The sequence below is a fragment of the Balearica regulorum genome, chromosome 13 (assembly GCF_011004875.1).
Source record: "Balearica regulorum gibbericeps isolate bBalReg1 chromosome 13, bBalReg1.pri, whole genome shotgun sequence".
NCBI classification, from domain to species: domain Eukaryota; kingdom Metazoa; phylum Chordata; class Aves; order Gruiformes; family Gruidae; genus Balearica; species Balearica regulorum.
Genome location: NC_046196.1, coordinates 15,885,028 through 15,910,666, shown reverse-complemented (window position 1 = coordinate 15,910,666; position 25,639 = coordinate 15,885,028). Strand labels below are relative to the sequence as shown.

At 38.5% G+C, this 25,639-nt stretch overlaps 1 protein-coding gene and 1 long non-coding RNA gene across 3 annotated transcripts; one reads left to right on the top strand and one right to left on the bottom strand.

Annotated features, from left to right (window-relative positions):
• Positions 1-53: 53 nt before the first annotated feature.
• Positions 54-6,955, bottom strand: CNEP1R1 (CTD nuclear envelope phosphatase 1 regulatory subunit 1). Of its 2 annotated transcripts, XR_012837649.1 has the most exons (7): positions 6,838-6,955; positions 4,538-4,609; positions 2,225-2,298; positions 1,773-1,882; positions 1,594-1,648; positions 1,237-1,337; positions 54-805 (listed from the first exon to the last, which is right to left on the bottom strand). XR_012837649.1 is itself a non-coding variant. In XM_075765980.1 (6 exons), the coding sequence occupies exons 1-6, from the start codon at positions 6,860-6,862 to the stop codon at positions 1,296-1,298; spliced, it is 378 nt and encodes a 125-aa protein (XP_075622095.1). In that variant the 5' UTR covers positions 6,863-6,955; the 3' UTR covers positions 54-1,295. The 2 variants fall into 2 exon arrangements, 1 of the variants encoding a protein (XP_075622095.1); XM_075765980.1 differs by having other exon boundaries at positions 54-1,337.
• A 190-nt stretch (positions 6,956-7,145) lies between these two features.
• LOC142603674 (uncharacterized) lies at positions 7,146-21,720 on the top strand. Its single transcript, XR_012837562.1, has 6 exons — positions 7,146-7,694; positions 11,985-12,060; positions 14,112-14,238; positions 14,726-14,896; positions 17,875-18,096; positions 21,583-21,720. It is a non-coding gene; the product is annotated as an uncharacterized LOC142603674 (long non-coding RNA).
• Positions 21,721-25,639: the final 3,919 nt, after the last annotated feature.

Sequence of the window (25,639 nt, the reverse complement as noted above, 5' to 3'; positions counted from 1 at the left end):
TTCTTCTGTGTTCCTTTGAGGTCTGTATTTGCACAGTACAAAAGAAGATAACATCTGTTTATACAAAGAATTTATTTTATACACATTTACCTACAAAATATACAGCAATTAAAAATAATGGATGGGCAGAAGACTTCCTGGAAAAATTACAGGAGACAATTGTTAATGTCTCAACTGATAGGTACATCAATAGGTTGCTTTAAAAGCCAGTCTACCTTGTAGTAGGAGTTACGGAAGTTGCAACAGCTTTGCAGTTTTAGTCAATTAAAAGAGTTTGAAACAATTAAAAAGGCACCTTGAACAACTTAAACTCTTAAAACTCTTTACAATTACACTTTACGCATATAACATCCACACCTTGTTTTTAACACTCTGAATAACAAATTTTGTTATTTTATTGTGGCACTCTTTATATTTTCTTCACCAAATCTGAATTTATACATTTGCAATACTAGTTTCATATTCAGACTATCACAGCGTAAAAATCCACTCAGAATGATCATGTGGACTTAAGATACAGTACAACCTTACAATCGGGAAGATACAAGCATATTTAAGACAATTTTTAAAATATTAAAATCTTAAAATAGCAGTGTTGTGAAGCAGATCAAACAAGGAGCTACATATGACCACAATGAAAGTGGCCGGTGCACTATATATATATATACACAACTTGACAAATGTGATCCTTGATATAGTTGCAAAGTTCTTAAACAGTAAGACCAGTTTTCTCCAGCACAGACAGACAGTCTTTCTGCAAGCCTTTGAACCACTTCCAAAAAGAGTGACCAGGAGACAAGGACAGCTGTAATGAGTAAGTGTGCTAATAAAACATCATGGGAATGGTAAGTGTTCCTTTCAATACTGTTCATAAGAACAACAACAAAAAAATCCATACAGCAAATATTACTTCTTTTCCCGAACATTGGCATTGATCTGCTATTTACAATAGCTTACAAAGACACATAACACAAATGAGGTTTGATTTTCAAGTTCAACTTCATAGCCGATTAACATACTTCACCTGTATGTTCTGTTCTAGCTGAAGTAAAAAAGTGACACTAATACTGAAAAAGAGGTAATCAGAAGTAGCAAAAGCACTGATAATATGATAACAAAGAATTTGGATAAATATTCAAGAAAGTAATATTGCACACTTTCACTGTCAACTGTGTAAGACTTTCACTCCCAGGCAGTGACAACCAGTCCTGTTTGTGTTTTTTGCTGTCATACTACCTTAAAAAAGGTCATTTTTGGTTTCCATGGCAGTGGAAAAAACTGAAGGAAGACAGCCCTTATTGAACATGAGGCCTAGGTTTCAAAATTAATTTTCCAGTCTGCAAGACAGAAAAAAAAAGTTAGACCCTGAAAGTTGAGCCCAACAATTGCACGTCAAGTTCTATTTTACAGGCTAAGGTTAAAATGGCACACAGAACAATACTAAGTATTCTACATTCCAGTTTTACAGACACACAGAATTTGTTAAGGTGTATACAAGTGCTGTTCAGAAAAAAAAAACCAAACTGTGTGCCTTTTCAAATTATTTGCATTTTTTTAAAAACAAGGTTTAGGCAATGAACCACTGACACTTACATCATCACAGGACATATTATACTCTGCCAAAACAGTTCGACATCGGGCTGCTATACTGTGTGGATTCTGTCAAGGAAATCAGCTAACACTTGTACACAGAGTAAGAAAGAACTGAAAAAGGCTTCAGTAACAGCAGTAACTACACCACTTTTAACCTGACCAACACAATCAAAGGATACATTGATGGTGCCACCACTCTTTTATGTATTCCAGCAAAGAACAAGCCTATTAGGGTAATACAGCTAATTGTGAAAAATGGGTGATTCCAAAGTGATGTGAAAAATGACACCTAGGAAAGAAATCAGATTAGTCCCATTACGTACTTTCTAAAACATACAGAAAGTTGCTGCCTAGTTCACTTAATTAAAACAAACAAAAAAACTTCTCCTAGCCATTTCTAAGTACTTGTGAACAATTATTCAGATAAGCATTCAAGGTGTACCATTTTGGTAGGCATTGTACCAGGACTTACTCCACAGCAATTCCAGATGGCTTGAGAGCTTAACTAAAACTGATGTCCCAGTTTCATGGGAGAACCACCTTTAGCCTTTCAGTTTTCAAAATACTGTACCATTTGACTGTAACACCAAGCTATGAAATAGACTACATGCGGGATTAGCATGATCTTTACCTTTTGTGTCTCCGGGTCTATTAACCAGTTCCAAGCACCAGTTGCTGTGCAGACTGATACCACTATCAGAATCACTGATAAAGAAAAGAACAAGAGTGATAAACAGTATGCCCACTCCTATTAAAAAGCATTTATTTTCATCAGCAGCTCTTAAGCATTTATTTCTTCTCTCGCTTCTGAAGGAGGAAAAGCTTCTACCTGGAAGGTAGAAATTAAAGTAGGCAAAGGAACTGCTATTATGTGAAACCATAAAGATTCTGTACAAGTTTCCTGGACAGGACAAATAGGTACCAAAATCTAAATTCTGTCAAGTAAAAACATCCTGGTGCTTTGAAGAAATCTAAGTTTCTAATAACTCAGTTAGCAAAAAATATGAGGTGGAAGACTAGAGTAAGAGTTGTACCAAATGCCTGGGCAACAGAAATGCAGCACCATTAAATTGCAGAGCAGAACTAAAGCTATCTCACTAGCCCTTCTACCTAAGAAAAGCCTGAGGCATTAGAACCAGCAGTTTCAGTGGCACATTTAAGTTGTGTTATGCTCCCCATCCCAATACAATGCAATTACAAGCAAGGAAAGCTGACACGGAGAAAAAAATACCCACAAAATTTAAACAGGAGTCAGAAGGCATGTTAGCATTAGCACATGAAGATTAACAAAAACCTCTACACCTCCAGAATGGCTTAGGAAAAATAATCAATTCACTATAAATGGATAATGCTAGATACATATTCAATTAACACAAGATACTAGACTGATTTTGAGAGGCTACAAAGGATTGGAGAACAGGGGTGGATTGAAAAAGAAAACAGAACAAATATAGAGAAAGCTCATATGTTATTGCACACCCATAAAGCCTTGCAGCTTTCATTGGACATTTGGCAGTTCTGAATGTTTTCTGTGGAGCCTGAAGTTCTGGATGCAAATAAAGTCTTTTACCATGAGGGAGGGGAAACAAAAAGGAAAACAAAAAACCCAGCACAAAAAAGAGAAGACCCAGACTTACCAGCCTTTAGGATCATAGGAAAAAATGTGAAAACAAACCCCAGATATTCATGAAATACTACTTTCAGGTTTGTAAGGCTGCTATAATTTACTATTGAGTTCCATATTCCTTATTGATGTTACAAAATTTAAAAGTAACCCTAACAAGTTATGTTTTCCAAAGAAAGATGGAAAAGATCTATTGAAAACATAGAGCTTTTTCGCTATATAAATATTTTATTTCCAGGTTAACAGGAAGAAAAGTTAACATTGAGTTAAATACTCCATTATAATTGAAGTAAAAAGTCCCTCTTATGTGAATTACAAAACTAGGAAAACAAGCAGTTAGGGAAAAAAGTTAGCTAGTGAACACATATTAAATACTTTATTTAAATATGCTTAGAAGTTTCCTTTTTTTTTTAATTATATCTGATAGTAAATAGCAATTCTGGAAGCCAAATACATTCCTACACTAGGTGAGCACAAGCTGGGCAAATCTACTTACAAATATCTGCTTCCCTCCCAATTGCTCTGAAACGAAGTTTGGGGGCCGGAAGTGGTGTTTGGTTGGTTGTGTTTTGGGGTTGGTGGGGTTTTTTGTTGTTTTTGTTTTTTAAGTAGTCATTCTTCCAGTTCCTTCATTTGAAATTAACCTCTTGGCCTCTCAGGAGAAAAGACACTATTTTATACGTTCTGAAAAAGTGTCTGTATTCTTTGAGTATGGAAACTTCAGCAGAATCTCACAACAAAAAAGCAGTCTGTTTCCACCGTGGACTGCTAATCCCAAAGCTGGCAGCATATCTGCGGTATTTTTTGCCTTCCTCCCTCCTTCAAACTTTCCTGTTAGAACAGTGATGAGGATATATTCTGCCCTTATGGCACACTGCTGTAGCTTTTTCACTTTCAATTTTATAGGGTCTATCTCACTCAGTCATATTTAGTTCAAGTAACTATAGTGGCTGTTTGGAAAGTCCAAGCTTTCAAACAAACAAACAAACCCCCCCAAAAAACCAACAACAAACAAAAACCCCAAAAAAACCAACAACAAACCAAAACAAAAGCAAATACAACTTATTGTCCCAACTATTTCCAGAATAATTCAGCCTTGAGCCAATTCAATCTCGACCTCATTTTTCTAGCTCTGGCTAAAGTATTATTTTGCTATCTTGTATTCTCTTGTTGCAAAGCACTTGAATGTATGCCACAGAAATTTTACAGAGTTTAAGCACAGACTTTTGTTTGGGCAAACATAAATCAAAGATACACACTTGTAAATCTAAGAATCTTGAAAGAGAGAATCCTATTTATCCCTTAGAACATCAAACTTACTTCTCCAACGTCCTGTAGCTGGTTGCAAACATGCAATATATTCAGTAAGTCTTCTTTCAAAAGCTTTGAGATCTGGGGAGGATGTATATCAAGCACAATTAGATCTTCATCTATTTAGTCAAATTTTAATGTAAAAGACAAAAGGAGTTCACTTTTCCCCTGTGCGCACCCATTTCTTAAACAGGCAGAGAAAACCAATGCAATGATCATTTAGATGTAATAAAAGCACAGTAGTAGTTTCACACAACTTTAGCTAAAAAGTACAATGATGGAGTTATACTAAATGCAAGAAACATTCCCACTTATGGAAAAAGAAAATCAATATAGTTGAGAAATCAGAGCATTTCAGACCTCTTTAAAGTCTAGATTTAGATTTAGAATAGCTTAAATAGCCCCTCCACACAGAAAAAAGTATCACATTTTGAAGTATTAACTACATCAGGAAACTATTAAGTTCTACTATCTGTATAATAGTAATTAAAAAAAAAGTTGGCCATTTGCTAGCTGTTCAAGGGATTATTTGCAGCAGCATGACTTTCATGACTTTATAGAAACTTTTAGTGCCATGATATATGTAAAAATCCACAGCAAACACTAGCCCAATGATCTTATTTTAATTCTTTCTTTAAATAGATCTTTCTTCTTATTGCCATCATTCTTCAATGGTCTTTCCATTGAAATTGCTGTTAAATGCCAAGCACCATTTCAGTTCATGCTCCTAATTTGTTTAAAAAAAAAATCTTAGCCACCTAATATTTGTCTACAAGGAGCTGTTTCACCTGAAGTCTGTTAGATTTAAGCTTCTGTTCAACAAGGTCAATAGTTGACAACATTCCAGTCAAAGCTAGAATTCTGCTTGGAGTTTTTATTAGCAACTTGCAACTATTGCTAAATTATTTACCATAATAAAGCAATTAGAGAATAAGATTAGAAGAAACATACCTATTATGACCATTACTAATGCAGTTTTCCAAACTGTAAATTTACTCCCAAGCGGTTTACAGGTGAATTCATGGGGGAAGATTACAGCATCTTGACTTCAGCCACAGAACAGCTAACTAGTCTTAATTACTGCCAACAGCCCAGTAGTTATGGCCTGTCCTCCACCTCCCTTCTGGGGAAGCTAAACCACTGCCAGCAATTAAAGCTAATTAACTGTTCCCTGACTAGCACAAACCCCTACAACTAGTCACTGATGCGAGAGGGGGAATATGAGGCATCACATGAAAACCTGCTATTTGAGAAATAGCACCCTGTAGGCAATAAAATCAAGCTATTGATAACAAAGTTCTCAAGAAAACACTCATATAATGTAGACAATGTTAAAATAAAGAATAGGGGAAAAAAACCTTTGAGAAAACAGGAACTTACAGTTTTAATTTATTTTTTGATAATTCTAAGAACCTCCTCTGAGTTTATCACTTTGGTACCTGGCAGCTGTAACTAGCAAGGCACACGTCTTAGATTCCTACAGTTTGCACAGACGAAGCAACAAAGCTGCGACAACACTGGACTATCATTTTTTGTTGACACATCTACCTCTAAGATACGCTACAAAACACCTGCTAAGTCTGAGGCACTGGTGCATTTTAAAAATCTCTACCAGTCTTCTTTTGGGACCCTAAAAATTCCTTTCAGGGTTCTGACATCCTGTAAATTGTAACTTCAAAGAACTTGTAACCCAAACCATCAACGTTCTCAGACAAGAGAGGGCTATTGAGGTCACGTTCTTCAAATGCAAGAGGAGCCTTGGCATAGTGTAATGCCTAGTGTGCTAGGTGGGACTCAATGCATTTCACGTAAAAACCATGAGTGGGGAAGTAGTTACGGCAGCACCAGCGGATTTTAATAAGCTAAAGTCGAGAAGCCATGTCGAGAAGCGGCACCGAAAGGGAAAGCCCACAGGGCAGCTCCCTCCTCCCCGGGGAAGGAAGGCGGCTGACGGGCCGCACACGGAGCCCCTCAGCACAGGCCTTCCCTGCGGGCCCCGCGCTCCGCCTCAGCGGGGCGGGCGGAGAGCAGCAGCAGCCGCCTACCCCCGAGCCGCAGGACGTGGAGGTGGCCCCAGAGACCCCGCCCCAGCTCGCCTGTCTGGGCCGAGGAGGAGCGCCGGCCCCGGGAGCGGAGCGGAGAGGGAGCCGAGGCCTCCTGGGGCCGCTTCGCCCCCCTCAGGGCAGCGCCGCGGTGGGGCCCGCTCCGGAGGGACGAGGCGGCGCGCTCGGGCAGCCCCAGCACGGAGCCGGAAGCTCCCAGCACGCCGAAGAAGCGGCTCCGGGCTCGCTCTAGGCCGCCACACTCACCCTCAGCCTGGTCCAGGGAGTTCATGGCGGGCGGGCGGAGGCAGCGAGCGCCGGCCGTGCCCCCCACAGCCACCGGCCGCCCGCCGCCCAGCCCGCCCCGCACACTGACCGACCCCGCCCCCACAACAACACCGCGCCCTACTGGCCAGCCTCCACCCACCGCGCCCCTCTCAGTAAGCGCCGTCCGCATTGGCTATGGAGAGGGAAGGGGCGTGGCTCAGGCGTGGCCCCCAGCTATTTGAGGGCGGCGGCGGCGCGGTGCGGAGCTGGGAGCGGCCATTGCTGGCGGGGCGGCCATGAGTGTGGGCAGACGCGGTAGCGCCTGGCGGGAAGTTCTGGGGGCTTTGCGGAGTTTTAGTCCCCTCAGGATGCGAGGCTCATAAACCTAGTGGTGCCTGGGCCCTCCTAGGGCGGCTTCCCGGTGGTAGAAGGGGTGCAAGGTGTCCCTGCACGTCGCTCTTCCCGCCCCGCCCCGGCTCCTTTTAGGAGCGGGTTTTCCTGAAGCGGTGGCGGCCCCGGGCGGCTGTGCCTCCGCCCGCTGGCGGGGAGCGGTGTGGCACCGGAGGGGTGGCCTCTAGGTGGGGGCAGCACCAGCGGCGTGCGGGGGGCCTCTGCCGTACCGCCTGAGCGGGCCCCGCTCGTCCCGGCTGCGCTTGGGCTGCAAGCATCGCCGAGGGGGCGGCGACATCCCGAACGGCGAGTGCCCGAGAGCAGTGCTTAAAGGTCGGGGGTTTACAGGTGGTAAGTGTCCCACTGGAAGACTACAGCCGGTGTTAGCACTAGAATAGTCCACTGAATCAAAAGACTGGGGTCTGGGAAGTAGATGTTTTCTTCCTTACTACAACTCTACTCTTGCAGTTGGTAGAACCTTAAATTCATCAGACCCCAAGAAGTTAGATGCTACTCTGAAAGTGGAGTGCTGTGGATAGCCTTTGGAGATTTCTAGCATCCTGAAAGTATCAGAAAGTAATTTGCACTAGGCTATTTCTATTTCTGTAAGTTTGTTGATGTGCTGATCTCTTTTATCTTGCTCCAGCTATTAGATTTACTTCTGAACAGGTACAGATACCTTAAAGCTGGTTTTTATTCAAGCTTTCAAGATTTGTGGCACTTACAAGCTGAACCTACATCAGGAAAAAAATTGAGAGCAATAACCCTTGCAATAGTTAGGTAAGTTGTAATTCCTTTATTGTTTGTAATATAAAACTTCTTCAATGCTTTTATTTCCCTGATTTTTTTTGTTTTTCTGAGTAGCTTTTAATGTCTTCTGGGCAATTCTGTTGACTTGGAGACTAGCTGAGGTAAATGAGACAAGACAGTATAACTGTCATACTACAACTATGACTCAAATGAACTGATTCTTAGGGTTATTGCATCTGTTAATAATCCTTGATATCTCTTTATACCAACACCTGTGAAGCCTTAAATTTAACAGCTTAAGCAAAAAGGCCTACTGTACATTTGGATTGCTTCATACTGCAGAGATGACTGGAAGAAATATGCTTTGTCAGCCTAGAATGATATCTCAAATATCTCTTTTTGAGGTGCAAGGGATGCATCTTTTTGAGTTCAGCATCTTTAGTATCTGTTTCTAGTTCTCACAGTTGTACATTGAGCATAATGTGAGAGCATCTGTTTGCAGCATCTGCTATCAGAGATAATTGGGATGGGTCACTTGTTTCTTAGTTTGATTGCATGTCCAGCCTTCTCCTGCATGTTTTCCTCTACATAATCCCTTCTGCTTGTCTTCCCCTAAACAGTCCCTCCCTCTTGAGGCAACATGTTACTTCAGAGATAGTGTGTTAATGTCTAAGGCTGTTAAAAATTCAGTCTTTTTGAACTTATTAATCCTGTATTTTCATAAATCAGTTTATTGTAGTAACTACCTTCTAAGTTTGAAGTTTATTATCCTAACTGATATTTAGTGATACGAGGACAGTGTTTACATGCTTATATTCCTTTTCTAAGTAGATTTTGGAAGCTTAAAATCTTATCAAGAAACTGTCCTTTTTTCATTCCATCTCATTTTCCCTGGGAAGTGTTACTTATCCACAGAACTACTGAGGGGTTTGTGTAAGGAGATCTGTATTCAGGACTTCTTCGTTTAGACAACAAAAATTCTGATCAGAAATTTTTTTCTCTCATTACATTTTCTGTAGCAGGCCTATAGAAAACATTTCAAAGTTCATCCTGAAAGACAAGCTCTATCAAAGAGCAGCATCTTCAGTAGAAAAGAGAGCCTTTTGTTGGGCATCTGTGCAAAACCCACAGGATCATCTCTACACAATGTATGCATAGTGTAGAAATATACAACTTTGTGTGTCTTGATGTAATAGAAGATTCATTTTCAGTTCTTAGAATTGTAGTTTGATGCTTGTTCTGCCACACTGAATATGATAAGTTATGACTTGAGATGCTAAAAATGGTTTTAATTTCAGTAGTTGGTAAAGTTAGCTTGTCTTCCTCTGTTCTTTTCTGCAACTGGAGTGAGGCTTTTGTGTGCTGTTGTGTACTTAGGAGTAGTAAAACTCTCCCTCTTATTCCTTCTAGCACTTCAGAAGACAGGCTTCTTATATCCAAGATAACTTAATTCCTTTTTTTAGTTTATTGTTCCTCTTAACACATTATAAGGTAGCCTAAAAGAATGTTGTGCAAGTTCTGTGCTCTGATTAGCACAGTGTTTTATTAGTCTGTAGTGACTGTTCTTTGCTGTTTGTCTTTGATATTATTTAATCTCCAAACTTTCTTGACTTTCAGCCCAGGCACAGATCCAGGTAGACTGCATGCCTTCTGAAGTGATTAATATGTAGCAGAAATGTTGCTATGAAGCAGTATATGAAAAAAGTGAATCTTTGGATATTAGGCATGTAATATCAAATTAAGCAAAATGCCCTCAGCAACTTCTTGTTCACTTTTTTACCATTTTTTGTATTATGATAGGATTCTTGTTCAGTCTTGAATAGTGTATTTATTCAACTTTTCCAGTTCCTAGTCCTTCCTATTTAATTCCCAAGTAGTGTCTTCTCAGCATCTTCTCTTATTCCTCATATTCTCCCACACTTTGTTTGGTTTTCTAAAAAGCTAAGAGATGTTTTCATCTGCTTTTTCTTTGTTTTGAGGGGAGTACCTTAGTTCTTCAAATGTGTTTCCTCATGTGATAATATTGAGTGACACAGTTGTTTTCTTTTATTGACTTTCAGGTTGAAAGTTATGTGTTTAGAGCAAGGATATTTTATTTGAAAATCTTAGATTTATGGCAAAGGTATTACACCATAATAATAATAAAGGCTCATAGGAAAACCAAACTGCTCTTAACAATGTAGAGAACCCATGACTGAAAGCTGAATTTGTTTCTTTCCTTTTGGATATAGCAGTGTCACATCCTTACTGTGGGTAGACAGAGGTGGTGAGGCCACTGTTGCTATCTGCCTGGTCATTCCCCATGGCTGTGTCCCCATCTCCTTCCCTGGCTGGCAGCTGCCATGACTGACTAATGTAGCCTGCAGGTGTTAATACCAGCTGTGATGGATGCAGAGTGCAGGAGGACAGGTTGTGGTGCTGTTACAGCTACATTCATATGGCTGATGGTTTCCTGAAGGTCAGCATCTGATCACTTGCTTGAACTCTTCTGCTCAGTCTGCTTTGTGCTAGACATGGGAGAAGGAAGTTTGGCTTTTGAAATGATGAGCCATATACCCTGTTGGCTTGCCAGTATATACTGTATTTCTTCTTGTTTCCAACTATGCTTTGGGTCATTTTTTTTGTTCAGTTTGAGATCCCATTCACAGCGGGGGCTTTGAGGGTTGTTTGCATTCAGCTCTCTGCTTGTCCTGTACTCTTAATGCTTGATACTACTTCTGCAAAACAGCGATTCCTTCCAAGCATAAGTAGTCCTTATAAAAAACAAAACAACATCAAGCCTGCAAGTCTGGATATGTCTTTCTCTTGCATTGCTCCATCCCATACCTGCTTCCAAAAGAGCATGTTCTGAAATAACATGATGATCCCTCTGTTATGTGAACTTCCCTTGCTTTTCTCTGCATAGTATTGTAGTTATACCAGAGAAGTGGGAGATAATTTCTCTTGAGGTTTTTGGTTAATTATCTTTTGAGGGGGGGAAAAAACAATGTTTCTAGATCAAATACAGAAGCTAAATGGATTCTTTGTCCTTAATTATTTGTCCTCAGTTTATCACTACCTTTAAAAAACATCCCTAGGGCTATCATATGTTTGTTTATTTTAGTATGTGCATTAGATAATCTTCCTCTGCACTGTCCTTTGTCTCTTGTCTTAGAACATAGGATCTTTGGGAAGTCCAGCAATTAGTACAAATAAAGCACAACATATCTGAGCTCTCTTTTGGAGAATCCTTAGAACCACTGCACTAGAAATAAAAAAAAAAGGGAGGGGAAGATAAAACTGACTTCTTTCCTAACAAATCTGTACTCATGAAAGACATCTCTTGGTAAAGGCCAAAGAAAGAAGTATGTACAAGTTTGTCTTATGGCAAGTTCACATGTAGCTTTTCAGTAAAGTCTATATTCAATACTGTAATTGAAAAACATGCTTAATTGAGAATGTAAGTGATGTATAAGTGCCCCATCTTATTATGGGAAGCAAATAAACACAATATTAATGTAAGATACTTAGATCCTTTAGGTTGCTGATGCTTAACGAAAGCACTTCTATTCCTACTATAAACTGTTCAGTACCCCTTTACTCAAGGGAAAATGGATGAAGCAAAAGCTTTAGAAGGATCTTGTGTAAGCAGAAATCTCGGCTTAAAATGTCCCACTGTGATTGCAAATTTTTGTGATGATTGTTGTGATGTCAGTGTACTCTTTTAGGCTTTCTTTAAACAATGTCAGGAGGAGCTGACTGTGCTGCTGTATCTTAAGGCATTAGGTAGGTTAGCAAACCAAACAAGGAAACATGACCTTTTCACATCTCCCTAGTTTGTTAATGAGAGTAGTGAAGGAGAAATAGTACATTGCTTTTATTTGATACAATGACACTCTTTAAAAAAACAAATGTGAAAATCTATTAAATGAGCTTATTTTATCATTGTTTAACACTTTGGATTATTCTAGCTTTTAAAAGACTTTTCTGGCAATATACGCCTAACCTCATATTCTTACCTCTTTCAGAATAAATCCTTACGAATTATGTCAGAAGTCATCCTTCCCAAGATGATTATTCAAAGGACTTTGAAGCTCTAAATAGGTAAGAAACTTTCAGTACATAAATAGAAATTATTCTAAGGCTTTGAACATCCTATGTGTTTAACAGAAAAATATTTGTAATGCTGTACCTGGAATATATATTAATTTTAATAATCATCTGGTAATATAAATACATAAAAATACCTGATGCCTTAAAGCATACCAAATTCTAGACTCTGCTGTTCAGAGATTGAATTTCAAAGCACTGTCATGGGTACCTGGCTACTGGGTTTAAGTCTGTGGCAAAAAGAGTGGATGTTCTTGTAATGCTTTGAATTGACAGCTGTTAAGGTGTACAGGCTTGATTCTAGATACTTATTTTTTGAAAAGTTGATGTTGTCCTATATTCTCTGTTTCAAGAGCAAACAAGACTTTTCTCCTATTTTTCAGAGTGCATATTTTATCTGTTCTGGAGTCATCCTGCAATTTTGGAGGATTTTGTAATTAGTTACCTTTTTCCTTAAGTAATTCTTCTTTCTATTAGTGGTAAGGGAAACTTACTCTCCACTAGAAATTAAATCTAGCTATAGAGAAGATGCTGAGTGCATAATCAAATTGCCTGAAAATGGCTGTTTTCTATCTTTTTGATTTTCCTGGTTTATACTTCTAAAAATAAGCTTGAAGGAAAGTTCTCAAAAGTTTTAATGTCTAACTTAGCTCAAGCTATGGTTAAGAAAATTTCATGTTATTTGTTATTAACACAGTTCAGGAAAATGTTGCAATGGGGTTAGGTGATGTGGTCATTTAAGAACCTTTGATATAGTGACTCTTGTAGGAAGATAAGTGAGGCTTTTTAATGAACTGCTGGGGATTATTTAAAAGAATGAGATGCACAGTTTGACAGGAAGAAATATCACTGTACTGAACACAAAACTAACTTGTTTGGCCTAATTTTAACAGGTTGGCCTTCTATTTGCAACTTAATCTCTCACCTGTGATGTAAAATCAAAAGAAAATACTTCATATCTATGGGTTTTCTTGGCTTAAATTGTTACTCAAAATTTAAATTTAAATGTAAGAACCATATGAAATGAACCATATGAACCTGTCCATATTTTACTATTACAAATAGTTACAACAAATAACTACCAATTACTACTGATTATTTTCTGATCCATAGAATAGTAATAAAATACATGGATATAAAAAACAGGGATGTAATCTAAACCTTATTTCACCCATTCTGTCTTGTCTGTTTACCAAAGATCTTGCAAGTGCTTACAATCCAAAATATGGAGTGGTTTTCAAAGTAGGATACTTTCATTTCAAGAGCAAAAGGACCTTACTAAGATATATACTTTATTTAGCAATTTAACTGGGTAGTCCACAGGTGTCTGTAGGTGGTATGTTGGAGTAATCTCTCTTGCCAAAATGCTTTCTTGAAGTGTGGCTAATGATTTTGCTGGTTGTTTTAAATGTTCTCATTTTGATTAAGTCTTTGAATTGGTAAGCTAAAAGAAAGTTTCAATGGTGAAGAAGGTAGCCTTCTAAAGAAGGCTAGATTATTTAAAGTCTGGGGTTAAAGCTTTGTGCCAGGCCTATATGCATGAACTGGCTTTTTATTTTAACTTGGAGAAGAGTGCATTCAAAATATTTTCTCTCTGTAGCTTTGAGGAGCTATTTGGACAGCAAATAAGCATTTGACAGGGAAAGAAGATTAGTGTGAGATACCGGTACTACTAAAAAGGTAAGAATTTTAACTAGCTCCTGTTCTTTCTTAGAGCACGCACTGTCATCTCTAGTTGATAGACAAGTTTATAATATCCCTCAGTGTCCCTCCAAAAATTTGCTTATAGTATTATCTTTTCTGGTAGTTGGTGGGTTTATCTGGCACTGAGGCTGTAGAGCAGGTTGTGACAGTAGGGCTTACTTCTCAGGGCTCTAGCTCATGCGTGTCCACTTATTTGGGGTGGAGCTGTGAGATGTGATATGTGACAGGGAACTAGGAGCTAGAAGATTTTTGTGTTTGAGACTTAGCAATGTGAACATGCTACACTCGGCTCAAGAGAGGAAAATGAATATTTACCCACAAAAATGTCTTGAGTTACTTAGGGAGTGTAGAACATCCTGTGAAGAAGAACTGTGTGTGTATTTTGCAGATCCAAAAAAATTGTAAGGTGGCTATATGTTGGAGATAAGCAAGCTTATTTCTGGTGACTTCTATGTTGGTGTGTCCAGTGTAAGTATCTTTTCAATGTGGCTCTTAAAGTATTTAGGGAAGGTGTTCTGTAACACAGCTGAAAAATGTTTGTTTAGCTCCTAGTGTCTGGCTATAGCAAAAACCAAGCAGTTTGGTGGGTTTTCCTAGTCTCACTGCCTTCCCTTGCAGTGAGATTTTGAGTCTCAGCATCAAAATGAAAGAAAGTGCAGGAGAGGATGGGACAAAAGTAATCCTCTGTGGCTTGGAATAGATGAATGGGCTGTTCTCAGCAGATTAATTCTGAGATATCTGCAGCCAAGTTTAACCATGCTTCTTATGCCTTCTTGCATGTCTGTAACAAACTTCTTCAGGGAAAAAGAAAAGGAATAAACCCACCTTGCTTCAATGAACTATTTTTATCAATTTTGATGGTATTGTTAAATGAAATAGTGAAGACTTGGTTATGTTCTAATATAGTTTTGCAGTTTGTGCTGTTGCTTAATTGATTTTTTTCACTTGGTTGCAGATGACTGCACCAGGGTGATTGTAGAGAGAAGCTATACCTGCAGTGTTACCAACAGATGCAGAAAGAATGAGATGCCTTCTGACTGTCATTGTTGCCATCAGCAAGGAGAAAAAGTAGGCTGCTATTAAGATTTTTTCAGCTAATTCTATTACAGAGGTGGTAATTACATAGGTAAGTGTAACACATTCAGAAATGTGACGCTGCAAATATGTAGATAATGTTTGAAGATCACGTCTATGTTTCTGAATCTTCCTACTACTTCTAGTTCATCTTAAAATTTCTTATGCATCTCTCAGGCTTTGCAGTATGAGAGCCATGAGAGGGACCTGTCTAGGTTCTTAAAAATTTACTTGAGATTTAAGTCTGATCTTAACCCAATCATAACTTCTCTTTTTTCTTTTAAAGGCCACCATGGTGCACAGAAAGTTAGGTGCTCTTTAAAGTACACAGAACTTTATTTTGTCTAGTCTCTAGTTCTTAGTACTTGAATCAAAACTAGAAGAATACTTTGAGAAGAAATGAATTCTGAGTAACATTCTGTTAAACAGAAGACCAAACTTTTGTCACAAGTGTGTGTCTAATCCTGGAAAAGTTAGTTGAATATGGAGATCTTAACAACTCAAATACACAAATCAGTTCTTGTAAGAGGACTGTCTAGAAAACTGGAAATCTAAACTGTAGCTCCTTTGAATTACTTACTGCTGCTTTGATATTCTAACTTTCATTTCTCTCTCCCTCCTCATAGCAGAGTGTTTTATACCAAATTTGTTATTGGCATAACTTTCCTATGTATTTAATCCATTTGAAACTTACAGGAAATGGACCATATATTCTGCCTTCACATGTCTTCTAATAACAGAATCAACAAAACTATTTTAAGCTATGGTAGTTGCTTTTTGTGTTGGATTCTGGTGCTGTAAATGCAATATTAATTCCCTTCCTCCTCACTGATCTCTGTATTTGACATATCCCCTTCTGGTTCTCTGGGAATACATGAGAGATTTTTCTGTTTCTGTTCGTGGAGTGTTGCAGAAGTGTAGTGGTACATAATCTCCTCAAATGTGAGCTGGAAATTCTCTGCCACTATCATGGTTTAGTGCTCTATTGAAATGTTTAGTCAGTAGTAGAAAGACTTGAAATTCAGATAGGAAAAACTACAGCTGCTGCAGCTGGGTTGGTTAATAAGTGTGAAATGCAATGATTGTGTGGGATAATCAGAGCAGGTTGTAAATTGACTTCTGATTTTTTTGAAACAATTGAAATAGTTGAAGCTGACAAATCAATTTGTTTTCAGATGTTTTAAGACCAAGTATGTTGCTTTAATAATACACCTTAAGTCAGATCTTGCACATGCACTCAAGAAGCTAAAAATTGTCTTTGTATTCTTGAACAGCCTGATGTAACACTTTCTTCTTGCACTGTAATCATGCTTCATTATTCTGTCAAAACAATAGCTTGTTTGAGAGATGTCACTTAAAATAGTCCCCATTCAGAACCATGGCTTGAATTTCTCTCAACCCATTAAAATTTTAAATGCTCAACTTTTGCACTTGGTAACAAAATTTGACCTAGTTAAAATGAGACATCTTTGAAATAGTTACATGAATTTATAATAAATCATAATACATGGAGTGATTAAACATCTGTCCTCAATTGCTGCTCCTTAAATGTCATAAAATGCATGCAACAAACTGTCAGATATAATTAATGATAGGAAGTTATATAGAAATTTTAAGTAACTTCATTTGCATTGATTCGATGTAAATGAATCAATAAAATCCTTCTTAAAGTTTTTATCAGTATCTTTCAGATTTTATTGTAAATTTACAAGTTTTTCTTTTCTTATATCAAGAAAACAATAGTAAAAAGGTGCTTTTTCCTGGAGGGAAAGTAACTGCCCAGTTCTCTAGTTAGGCAAAAAGTATTCTGAAATTAAGAAAAAAAATCTGTACTAATCCTATTTCAGGTATAGATGTCTGTAAAAGTCTTTGTATGGAATTGGGAATCTTTATCTCAGTTTTAGCTTTAGATCATGAATGACCAATATTGTCTTGACAATGGGAAGCAGAAATTACAACTTTTCATTTATATTTCCAATGAAGTTCATATACTGGTGCTAAAACAAAACTGACCTTTGCAGCTACAGGAGAGCTGTATCAATACTGAACCGAAGGCTTTAAAAATATCACTCAGTTATATTGCACAGACTTGACAGTTATATTCTATCTTTTTGTAAATGTGTGAAGTAGATGAAAACACAAGCTTGATAAAGCCAGCTATTTCTTCTCTGTAGTGCGTCATAGCATGCCTGTCAGATGCATTGGCTTGCGTAGTTAAAGCTTTTGGGAATATATTTGCTGAGCATGAGCAACAGGAGCATACCAGGGTTTCACACAAGGCAGCTGATCTGCTGGATGACTGCCTGGCACGGGAGCTGTGAGATGTACAGTGTGTCTCTGAGCATTAGACACATTTCTGTGAAGTGTGGGGAAATACTTGGATTGAGTGGGGTTGAACTCAGTGACTATGCAAAGAGCAGAAGAGATATGATTGAAGGTATTAATATTTTTCCCACTGAAACAGAACTTCAAGAATCCTTTTAAATCTGATATAAGCTTGGTACATTCCACATAATCTGTAAATAAATGATAGGCATTGAAGATCAAAAATTCATGTATAAAATGTCAGTGTGTATTAATGGGCATGTGCATCCTGAGGTAGGGTGCATATATTCTTCACAGAACTGGATGTGTTATAAGGACATATACACAAGTTCCTTAATGAGCAATTGCTCTCACAGGTTTTGGTTGCAAAGTGAATATTTGATCATCTCCTAATGCTGTTGAGTATTTAAGTTTTAATAACACTGTGAACATACATGCATTAAGTTAGCAATATCCATTCAGTAATGTAACAGCGTATAAACCTATTTCAATTAAAGTTTAAAATCTAGCAAAGCATCTCCAAAAGAAACAGCCAGCCACATATATGTTATAGACTTGGAATATCGGTGCTGTTTTGATCTTAAGAGCTACTCTACAGAAAATACTTGGATCCTGTTGTGATAAGGGGATAGTGAGATTCTTGCAGGCTTCTACTTGTGCTCTTAATGTCTTGTGAAGAATTGCTTACCGCTTTTCTTCATTTAGACTAAGCCTTGTTGAATGAACTGATACTTCAACTGAAGTTCAAGACACAATGTGTCATGAGGATGCAAGGCCATGTACAAGCATTGCCACCCATACCTCAAGTAAAACTCCACCTCTTCTGCTGCCAAGCAGGTTTACTGTCTTCAGCCAGTCACCTCTTCCTCAGGTTAAACCTTCATTTGGGTGATAGACTGTCAGGGGCTCTTTTAATGCTATTTTCAGGTTTGTATTTCAAAGCAATTCATCCTGATTTCATGATTGACTTGATCACTTGCCACAGTACATTTACTCATAAAAGTAGAACAAAACATAGTAGATACTACGTGAACTGCAATCAAGTAGATGGGTGGGATGCAGAAAAATATGAACTTGCAAATATTTGGCAGTGATCAAATAATAGTTGAAAGACTGGAACTCAGCTGTGCTATTTTCAGAGCAAACTTTATGTGAAAGAATAGGAGAGTAGGGGAGTATACTGTTCTGTATCTAAAAATGAATTCGTTCTACCATTATAAAAGCATAAGAATATAAAGCTCATCTTTCATGTCCTTAGTCTGAAATCAGATTCAGCTACTGTCCTTGCATCTGTTTGAAGTTGGTATGGGTTGAGGTGAACACCTGGCTATTTTAGAAAGGCTTTTTCCTCCCCTATTGTGAACTTTTCCCATTCTATAAAGCTTTCTTTTTTAGTTACCAAGTTGGTTGCAATTCTTTTGAGTTACTGAAGCTCATTGAAAACCAAAAGGGCAGCAGAAACGGTGAGGGCGGTTCAGGTTTTAAACATGAATATTTCTGGATGCACAGGATTAGAGTATGGTGCCTTGTTGTGAATTAAGTACTGCTTTAATGATTGAAATAAGGAAGTCAGCAAAAAATTTTGTGACATCTGCTTAATTGGATTATTTTCTTTTATTAAATGGTAGTGTAAAAAAACCACATGTATGCTCTTGACAGCTATTGATGTTAGTGCTGAGTCTTATTCCTTGGAATGAATACTAGAGACAAACTGTATCAAAACTAGTGACCTACATTATAGTCATGGATTAAATCCTTCTTAGAACCAGCCTCAGATGCCATCTAATGTTTGTCATGACAAAATCACTGAGAAAATCTGGCTTTAACTTTCCACAGCAATTGTACTTAATTTGTCAGCTTGTGTTTTAACTTGTGTGTGCAGGCTAACATTACTTTTAGGGAGAGTTTGACTTTGTGGTGTGCTCATGCTAAGATGAGTAACGCAGCAGGTCAGTATGCTGTGTTAAATATGTACAGGAAGGTTATACTTGTAGCTCAGTGGCTGTATGTCTTTTCAAGTAGGGGCACTATGAATGATAAAGGCTAAGGCATTTGTAGCTGTTAGTGTGTGGCGTCACTGCTTTGTCTGCAATGCTTACTTCTATACCTGTTCTGAGGCAGGCAACTGGCATTTCTTAAGCCTGGTGTTTAGACCCTCACAGTTAAGAGCAGATTTTACTGTTTTAAAACAGTTGACAATAAAAACCAAAACCCATTTCCAAACAGGACTGTCAGATGCGAAGGCTAGTCTTCCACCTCTTCTTTTAGCACCTGCTATAAATGATTTGGACTTCTGGGATATTCTTGACATCAACCTGTGAAATGGCCACTGCTTGGAGGGACACCTGGCCTCTTGCCAGTGCCAGGTGAGAGTGGCAAAACTCTGTAGCTGTTTGCTTTAATAACTGTACATCACTTCCAGTTAAAACCTTCACGATGCTGACAACCATACATCTATTCTAGCTGGAGATATTTATTTCAGTTAAATAATTAAAACAATGGCCATCTTTAAGCCAGTCTCAGCCCAAAGGTTACTGTTTCAATACTGAAATATTTAATACTGCTTTCTAAAGCATACAAGTTCAGTGGGTCTCTTTGGCTTTTTCATAATAACTAGGGTACTTGACACATAGATGCCTGTGTGGTTGTTACTGTTGTCATCCAAGCAAAATGAAACATTATTCACAATAGAAATACAATAATGTATTTTATAATTAGAGTATTTAGAGTTTTTAAAAGGTAGAAAAAATCAGATACTGCTGTAAATGTAAAACAAAAATAATGCATACTTCCTGATTCAAATATCTCTTATTGGGAGAGGGAAAAAAGGCCTGACTTCTAAGACAACGGGAGAAACAAATGAAAGCTAAACTAGAAATAACTAATTTTCTTACATCACTATTTGAGTTTGAAGTTCTGATTTTAAACTCTTCCAGGTTGGGGAAAAAATAATTTTCTGGATCCCCATTGGTCACTGAGAGTAGATTTGAAAAGGTAGATCACAATCAGTTTAAAAGAAGTACTTAATGACTCCAGCTAAGCAGACATGTGCACTGCTCGCACAGTTGTGGACCTTGAAGGAAACACCTTCTGGCTTGTACAAAGGCTAGCTAGCTTTTCTGTAGGGCTTTGCCTTTGCTGTTGTAGATGGTGTGGGAGAAGGAAACCAAGACACTGAAAACAATTTTCTCCACTAACTTAAAAGAGGATTAGACCCATGGTGACTGATATCTCTTGCAGGTAATGGTTTCTGGTGATGTAGCTACAGTGGCTGTCAGAGCTGCCTTCTGTACTTGGGAGCTTCTTGGTATTGGTCAATAATTTGGCTGTTGTGACCATGGCTGCTCCAAAACCTCTGCTCTAACACAAGGGGAGGGAGAGGAGGGAAGGGGCTTATAGTTAGCTTGAGCTTGTTAGCAGTAGAAAGCCAGTGCTTAGAGAGGAGCAAACGAGTGACATATCACATTGATTTGATTGCAAGGCAAGCTGGTTGTTGCTCTGAGTGTATTATTCAGTCTTTTTAAGGAATGAAGGTTTTCCTCCTTGGTAGGAATTGCAGTAATAACCAACCATGATGGTTAAATGTGTAATTTGCCATACCTCTATTTTATAGACATATAAAATATAATATACCGATGTGATTTTCTGTTGTGAAATGAAAGTGGATGTTTTTACTGCTTATTAGGCATGCAGGGGCTATGGAGTTATTGGAGAGTGCGCAGTAGCTGTGAGCTGACATAATCTGAATGGTGTTATCAGAACTATAAAAGATTATTGGAGGAATCGTGTGTTTTTCTGAAAGCTCTTCCTCTTGGCATGAGTGCATTCTTTTGAGGCTATAAAGAAGAGATAACTTTCTCTATGTTCATTGTAGATAGAATAAGCAGTAATTACTTTCATTTGCAGTAAAGATGATTTAGGTTGGATGTGAGGAAGTGTGCGGCCAATTCATATTGAAACATTGCTTGGACAGGAACAAAAATTGGTGAGATGTGCAGTCATCAGTGGTAAAATGAGTATACGTGGTTCTGCATCAGACATTAGGACAGGATGTACCTTTTCATTTTAACAAGCTCTGCAGTACAGTATCAGCTGGAGGAGTATGTTAGCTTTGCAGTGAGCCCTTGCCTGAAACCTGATCAGGTATGCAGGATACTTAAAAGGAATAGGATATTAGACTATATTTTGCATTGAAGTGAGAATTTAAGTGTTAGATTACCTATTTGAGGATATGGAACAATCAAAGGTTTATAGCAATCATTAGGTTTAATACAGTAAAATGAAAAATTGAGATGGCAATTGACCTTTCAGTGATGGAAGAGGGGAAGTGACTTTTAGATGTAAGTAAATGTGGAGAGGGTGACCAGATACAGAAACAACTGTCTTACAGTATTTGTTTTGTTTTTGTCACAGCTATTCATGTTAAACCAGTACAGCACCAATGGGGAGCTTAACTAAGAAGACACTGCTGACACAGTTGGCAATAGTAGAAGTCCTGTAACCACGCATGCACTGCACCTTCTGTCACACTCCAGCCTGTGAGAACTTCTGGGAAGTTTAAGAAGGCTTTTCTAATTAAATGTTCATGAATGTCACTGTTGTACTCTTGTAATATTAAACTAAAAGCTGGTAAACAGTCAAAATAAAGCTACCTGTTTTACACAGTTGTCACCAGTTTCACTTTGTGGCTGAACTTCATCTGACTATTCAAGTTAGAATGGGTAGGTCTGGTCAGACCTGGGTTTCAGTGCATGTTGGATGGGATGGATGGAATTTCTTTAAATTTATGGAAAGACCATCAGTTTGTTCTGCATTTTACCTTACAGGGAGATGAAGGTGAAAGGACTGACTTTAGCCTCAACCAGAACTGTTGGTGTTACTCGCTTGCCTAACTAACAGCTTTGAAACAGTTTTATATTGGTGTCTTGAATATTGAATTTGCTTGCGATTGGGTTTTTTCTATTTTCAACTGTTTACACTTCCATTAACTTGCAATTTTAACAGTGGAAAAAAATAAGGAAAATATTGAAATACTTGTAGTTAGAAAAGCAATCAAGTAAATTAGTGTGAAGAACCACCTTAATCTGTAGTTACATACAAGCCAATCAAATATCAGATTTAAAAAATTTAACAGCCATTCTACTGAAATATTAAGTCTACTTGGATTTAATATGTGCAAAATAAATGGTAGCTGCTCTGCAAAAATACTTAAATTATTGCTTATGGATAGAACATAAAGAAACAATGCCAGAAACACTGATCTTGAAACTTTGGATTTTTCCATCTTCTGGAAGAGGTAATTACTTAAAGAAAATAGTTTAGATGTATATGAAGCACATAAGTTATTTTCAGTAACTTCTGCAATGCATTAAATACATTGTAGGTATTACTTGCAACCATAATAGGCACAATACTCTTTCAGAAAGGAGTCAGATTTAAAGTGATCGCAGTGTCTTTAAAAATGGGAAGTTGTTCTTATTTTATATATTTCTGATATGGGTGTATGACAGCTGCTTTTTGTAGCTGTAGGGGAAAATGTCAGCTGGCACTGAATAGCAAAGAACTGTTGTGACTAATATGTGGGCTTATCAGTATATCAGAGTAATTCAATCTTACTGTTCTTTTTGCAAGACAGGCTGCCTAATCCTTTTGCTGTGGATTGTGTAGTGGAGCACTTTGCTATCTAGAAGCTTACACAGTGACTTCAGTGTTAAGATTTTCTGCTTCTTGATTTGCTCTGTCATAACTGTTGCCAGATGAGTTTTCATTATTGAATTTGTTCATTCTATGAATTAAATCAATTCATAAATTTAATTTTGCCAAGAAACAATACCAACTATAGATCTTAAGCAAAATTCCCCTGCAGTGCAAACTGTGGAAAATAGTCCTGTGCTTGAGAACTAAGTGTCTTTCTGCAAGGCCTGCCAACTTAGTTTTATCTTGCAGTTTTTTCATTCATTCAAGGCATTACCTAAAACAATTAGGAACTAGCTGTGAGCCCAAGACTAAGTAATATAAATTATTATTTTTCAAGATTCCCTCAAATATCTGTTTTTTATAAACCATTAAGTTCTGTGGTAAGTGATAGTGTAATGGTAGTGCCTTCTTGATAGCTAACCAGTCTTCAAAATGATTGCAGCCCACCTAACTCCTACCTAAGCATTTATTTGGCTGTTGCTACTATGCTGTCTGAGGGCTGCATGCACTTATAAATTACCCTGCTGGTGTCCATGTGAGAGAGGAGATTGCCTAGGCTTTCCCAGGGGAACCTGGAAGCTTGTTTCAGAGCCTGGAATTGAACTAATTCTCTTGAGCCCCACAGTAGGTCCTTAATCACAAAATCATTCCCCACTTCCCCCAAAAGGATTAAATGCAATAACTTGTATCATTTAAGGGGTTTTTCTTTTTTAACACTTGAGGGTTTAGGTAAACTTTAAAGTTACCTGTCATGGTGTAAAATCTCTCGTCTCAAGGGCAGGGACTGGGCAGTTGCCATGCTGCTCTGGTGTTCCTGCAGGTCCTGCTGTGGGTGTAGAGCTGGCACCTCATGTGCATAAACTGTCATCCTTCCTTCTGGGCAAGGTGCTAAAACTACATGTCCTAAGGGAATAAAGGACAAGAGGTAGATACCTATACTGTGGACAACAGCAATGAGGCATGTAAAAGGAAGCAAAAAGAGGTGTTAGGTTGCCATTTTAGGAATCGCCTTGAGCCTCTGACTTCACATGGGACAAAGAAATTTAAGGGAGCTAACCAAGGCAAAACTAGATTACACCTCTATTTGGATAAAAGTGGAGTGTTTCTGTGGATGTTTACTTCTTGAGAGAAAATGTGAAATTAGAGAAAAATAAACCCCAAAAGTTCTAAACTCAGCATGTCTGTACACAAAGGAAACTATGTTTGAATCTTCACTCATCTAAATACAAAACAAACACCCACAACCAACCCTAAACAAAAACAAAGTCCTGAAACACAAAAGCCCAAACCCAAGCCTTGTAGGACATTGTCAACCAAATGAATTGCAAACTTGGAATTTATTTTCCTGAGGAAACTTCTGAGCAGCTTCAAGTAGTTTAGATACTTCTTTCTTTAACCTGCTATTTGCTGACTCTCAGAAATGGTCTCAAAGTTTATTACAGACAAATAAAAATGCTTGTTTCTCCTTCAATGAGGTGTTCGGGTGAGGTATGCTCAATTTTAAAGTGGTTAAAAAGGCTAATGGTTCTTAACAAGTGTTCACAGTACTGGGGAGCGTGCAAGAACAGAGTGATGTGCAGCACCAGACAGGTGAGTAAAGAAAAAAGGCAAACTGAACCTCGACCAGGTAAATATTGAAGTCTTACTGCATTTTAAAACAGCTGATGTTGCTTCCCTAATGGAAGAAACAGCCTGGTTGTTGAGGTGTGGCGTAGGGGAGCTGGTTGATCTGCGTGTTACTGACCTGAAGCGGGGTCCCAGAGCTGGCTGCTGTGCAGGTGGAGCGCCAGTCCCTGGCAGGGTCAGTGCTGCTGCCCACGCAGTGCAGCCGGGAGGGGAGGTGTCTCCTCAGGCCTGGAGTACCAGCGCTCCAGCGCAGAGTTAGGCCACCGGTTGTGAAAAGCAAAGGAGACACCTTGAATTCCTGCTTGGCTGCCTTCGCTGCTCACTTTTCAGTCATCTCTGAATTTCTGGAGGTGTCTCTGTTTTCCTCAGAGGTACGGGAGCACAGGGCTGTGTGAAACAGCAGCCTTGCTCAGGCCGTGGGAGTGGAGGAGACTGAAGCTTTACCAGTTGTCTGAATCCCAGTCTTCAAAACTTCATTTTACACCTGAGTATGGGAATGAGTACAAAGTGTGACGGGTGTCTGAGGCCCGCAGGAGGCGTGTTGTGGACACCAAATTGCTTTCAATGCATCCTTTGATCAACCTGCTGTTTATTTTCTAAGCTGCTTAGTTGTGCAGTAGTCACTCAAGGCCTATGTCATGTTTTACAAAGAAGAAAATGTTTCAGATGAGATTTTAACCAGAATCCTGCTCCAGTGATCAAGTAGAAAAAGGAAAGATAACTTTCATCTGTAGTTAAGGCTGACATACGGCCCAGAGTGCTTGAATTATTGAATGCTTTTCATATTGCCAGTACTACCATTGATTTAGATGTCCTCAGGGCTCATGTGGTGATATATTTTAAAGGCACTGTATTTTTCATCTTGCACTCTTACATCTTTAGCTGGATTTACTTTTCTGACAGAAAACTTGGATTTAAAGTATTTTTCAGACAAATACCAGCGCTATTCTGACCTGCTTTTGAACTTAAATGCTGTATCTGGAGTAAATGAAAACGTTATTGTTGAGCTGTAGCGGTTCTGCAGAAGTCTGGCAAAGTTTGAGTAGCCAAGGCAAGAGAAAGTGACTTCCTCATTTAAAATGTGTATTTTGGGACATATAACTTCTTTTTGCGGTGTACCAACATCATGACCGCATTTCAGTCGCAT

What these genes read in the sequence shown, in the direction of transcription:
- CNEP1R1 (XM_075765980.1), bottom strand. Translation starts at nt 6,862, where the DNA reads ATGAACTCCCTGGACCAGGCTGAGG. An exon ending in AGCTACAGGACGTTGGAGAA is followed by an intron (nt 2,299 to 4,537) that starts GTAAGTTTGATG and finishes TTTCTTTATCAG; the next exon opens with TGATTCTGATAGTGGTATCA. An exon ending in ATAATATGTCCTGTGATGAT is followed by an intron (nt 1,338 to 1,593) that starts GTAAGTGTCAGT and finishes TCTGTCTTGCAG; the next exon opens with ACTGGAAAATTAATTTTGAA.